This window comes from Plasmodium falciparum, assembly GCF_000002765.6.
Source record: "Plasmodium falciparum 3D7 genome assembly, chromosome: 8".
Lineage (NCBI taxonomy): Eukaryota > Apicomplexa > Aconoidasida > Haemosporida > Plasmodiidae > Plasmodium > Plasmodium falciparum.
The window spans coordinates 717,501-721,927 of NC_004329.3; the positions used below are offsets into that span (position 1 = coordinate 717,501).

The following is a 4,427-nucleotide window of genomic DNA, read 5'->3' on the forward strand; positions in this document are numbered from 1 at the left end:
AATCATCTGAATTATTACATAAATTAGTAAATAATATAATTGAAAAAAATGCTTATACAAAAAAATCATCAACAGTATGTTTAGCTTATTTAACAGAAGATATTGCTGATGTATGTAATGAAAGTAAATCAAAATATGCATTTACTCAACCAGATTTGGATTTAATATTAACAGCAATAATAAATTCTTTATGTGAGCCTGCAGAGGAATCAACGCATTGTGCAAATATGAAAGTATTATATAATTTAATGTCATTTATTGAGCATAATTTTAAAACTCAAGTTGAAAGAGATATAATAATGAAAACTGTTATAGATGGATGTAAGGATACTGAACGTCAGAGTGTACAAATAGCAGCATATGAATGTTTAATAAATATTGTTAGTTATTTTTATTCGTATTTAGATGCATATATGTATGCTATAGGTCCATTAACATGGGTAGCTATCGAATCAGAAAATGAAAGAATAGCAATAAGTGCAATTGAATTTTGGAATACAGTTTGTGAGGAAGAAACATTTATAGATCAATATGAATTACAAGAAGGAAAAAAAAATCATAATATAGTAAAACAGGCAATGGTATTTTTATTACCTAAAATATTTAATGCAATGATAACACAAGAAAGTGAAGATATAGATATAGATGCATGGACCTTATCTATGGCATCAGCTACTTTTTTAGCTCTAAGTGCACAATTATTAAAAAATGATATAGTAGAACCTGTTATATCATTTGTAGAAGAAAATTTTATACATGAAGATTGGAGAAGAAGAGATGCTGCTGTATTAGCTTATGGTTCTATTATGGAGGGTCCAGATACCGAAAAATTAAAACCTTTAGTTGAAGAATCAGTTGGACAATTATCTGAAGTTTTAAGAGATCCATCTGTTGCTGTTCGTGATACAGCTGCCTGGACTATAGGTAAAATAACAACATATCATTCTGAGATTATTTATAATGTATTAGGAAGTTATAATGATAGTAATTCTTTATATGGTATATTATTAGAAAGATTAAATGATTATCCAAGAGTAGCTGCTAATGTTTGTTGGGTGTTTAATCAATTAGCTGTAAATAAAAGAACATCATACAATAAAATGACAAATAGTTATGTAACAGATTTAGATGATTCCTTTTGTGTATTATGTAAAAAATTAATTGATGTAAGTTCAAGAGAAGATTCTGATATCCGAAATTTAAGAGAAGCAGCATTTAATGCCTTAAATGTAGTTATTTTAAGTGTATCTGACAACTGCTTAAAATATATGATTGAATTATTATCACATATGATGTATTTATTAACAAATACTTATCTAAATCCATTAACTGAAGAAGTTAAATCATTACAAGGATATTATTGTGGTACTATGCAATTTATAATTAACAGATTAGGTAATCAATGTAAACCATTTTTGAAACCAATTTATTTAAGTATCTTCAGATTATTTGAAATAAGAACAGATATATGTGAAGATGCTTTATTAGCATGTAGTGCTATTATTAATGTTATGGCTGAAGATTTTAGAGAACATTTAAAAACATTTTTAAATGTTATATTTAAAGGATTAAAAAATGTTTCTGAAACATCAACATGTAAAATATGTATAGAAATGATATCAGATATATGTATCCCATGGACATCTGAATATGAAAAAGAAATGGAAGCTATACTTGAATGTTTATGGGAAGCTCTTAAAACTTTTGGAGTACATGATTCTATAAAAATTAGTATTCTAACAGTATTAGGTGATATAGCTACAGCATTAAATAGAAGCTTCTCAAAATATCTTAATTTCTTTGCAAATATCTTATCAGAAACATCCAAAATTACTATTACATCAGGATCACCTGATAGTGATGATTGGGTAAATTATGTTTTTGAATTAAGAGATGCTATTTTATTAACATATAGTAATATTATTTATGCACTTATTGATGGAAATGAAATAAATAAACTTAAACCTTATATACCAAATATTCTAGATTTTATTGAATTAATATTAATTAAAGAAATTAATCATTTTAATGCTCAAAATTTTCAGAACTCGGTATCCTTATTAGGAGATCTTGTACATGCATATGGATATGAACTAATAGAAAATTCCAAACTAACCGATTTAATTATATCTGTATATGGAAAAATTGACATTTTATCTAGTCAAGGTGATGAAAAATGTGAAACCTGTGTTTCCAAAATCAAATGGTTGAAAAGAATTTGTAACGCCAGATTATCACAAAAATGAGCAAAACTTTTATGTTTTCAAGTAATAAAAATGTGTAATCATAAGAAGAAAAATATATATATATTTAATTAAAAGTCTAAAAGGAAAGATAATCATATATATTTATAAAGTTATGTAATATATATATATATATATATATATATATATATATATATAAATATATATTATAAGTATGTGTATATATCTATTTATCTTTTCTTATAAATCTGTCCCATTTATTTGATATGCATATATATATATATATATATATATATATATATATATATGTGCATATATATGTGTGTGCATATACTTTTAGCACGCAGTTTGCTATTATTATATAAAAATATATATTATTTTGTTTTTTTTTTCTTTTTTTCACATAATATTTTCTAATTTATTCTGTAACTACATTTTTCTTTTATTTATTTGCATAATAATTTTATATTCATTTCATCTTCTTTTAACTCTACTACATCTATATTTTTACTACATCTATATTTTTACTACATCTATATTTTTACTACATCTATATTTTATCTTTACTACGTCTTTATTTTATCTTCACTACGCCCTTATTTTATCTTCACTACGTCCTTATTTTATCTTCTCTAAATCTTTATTTTTACTACGTCTTTATTTTGTCTTCTCTAAATCTTTATATCATCTTTACTATATCTCATACTTTATCAATGTTTTATAGTTCTTATTATAAACTTATTATTTATACTATTAATTTTTATGATTCTTTATACTTCCCCTCATTTTACTCTCTCTTTTTTGTTCTAAACTTTTTTTTTTTTTTTTTTTAATCTTTTATTCTCCTATTTTCTTAATCTTCTTAACCGACTTCCCTAATCTTTGATTCCTTCTTTTTAAATTATTTTGTTTATATATTATAATGAAAATAATTTATCATGTTTATAATTAATTTCTTAATTTAACTAAAGATAAATAAAAAAAATATGTAATTTTTCTTGTGCTAACCATTATTATATTAAATATATTTTACTTTTTTTTTTTTTTTTTTTTTTTTTTTTCTTCTTCTAATTAAACTTTTATCTTTTTGCTTTATTCTTAAAATATTAAAATAAAAAAAAAAAATATATATATATATATATATTTATATATATATGGATAGACCATCATAAAACTTTTTTTAATTATCATATGTTATCTAAATATACAATTTAATATTTTTAAAAAATTTCAATTTTTTTTTTTTTTTTTTTTTGTGCATAATCTTTTCAAAATATCTTAAATTATTTATTACATTTATGATTTATTCTTAGAACATATCAAATGATTTTATTATTTTATAAATATTAATTCGATCTGAAGTATTTAATATAAATATGTTTATATAAATTAAAATATTTTAATTTTTAACCATATATATAATACATATATATTTATATATTTAATTTTTTTTTTTTTTTTTTTTTTTTTTTTTTTTTTTTTTTATGTCTACCATATGGTTTGTGAAAATAGTTTGCTAATTTTATTATATATTATATATTATTTAATATATATATAGTTTCACATGTGTACATAAAAATACACTTGTTAATATATCTTTTGTTTTGTTTAAAAAAACCTGATGAATTAATGTATATTTGTTTTTTCAAAATGAAAAATGAATAGTACCTTTTATTTGTTCAATGATTTTCTGAACAAAATATATTTAATAATATATATTAATTAGTTTTGTGAATTATAGAACTATAATAATTGGTTTTTTTTTTTATTAAATATGTGAGCATCCATTTTAACATATAAATGATTACGTGTGTTTTAAGTATAAATTTGTTCTGTAATATGTTTTTGTAGGGTTTTTATATTTATTTCCTGTTAAATTTAATAAGTGTAAGAATTTAAGGGTTTTATTTTATTTATTATTATTATTTTATATATTTTTTTTTTTTATTTTATTATTATTTCTTTTCTCCTTAATGTCATTTGAATTATGTTTTAAGAATTAAACATATATATATATATATATATATATATATATATATATATATATATATATATATATTTATATTTATATTTATTTATATATTTATATTTTATCATTAACAAGTAAGAAAGAATGACCATTTAAATTGTAATCCTTTTAAATATTAATATGTTTGTGTACAATTACTAAGGTCATATTTATTTTTATACGGAGAAGGTTATATTAGTAATAGTTTGAAAAGG

The 4,427-nt window shown here is 20.8% G+C and overlaps 1 protein-coding gene across 1 annotated transcript in view; it reads left to right on the top strand.

The window, feature by feature from the left end:
• The window catches only part of PF3D7_0815200 (importin subunit beta, putative), a gene marked incomplete at both ends in the record, with an annotated part of 2,634 nt that extends 388 nt beyond the window's left edge, over positions 1 to 2,246 (top strand). Inside the window, one exon of the mRNA XM_001349336.1 lies at positions 1 to 2,246. This exon is cut by the window's left edge and continues 388 nt beyond it. Coding sequence (XP_001349372.1) covers positions 1 to 2,246 — 2,246 coding nt within the window.
• Between the last annotated feature and the right edge of the window lie 2,181 nt (positions 2,247 to 4,427).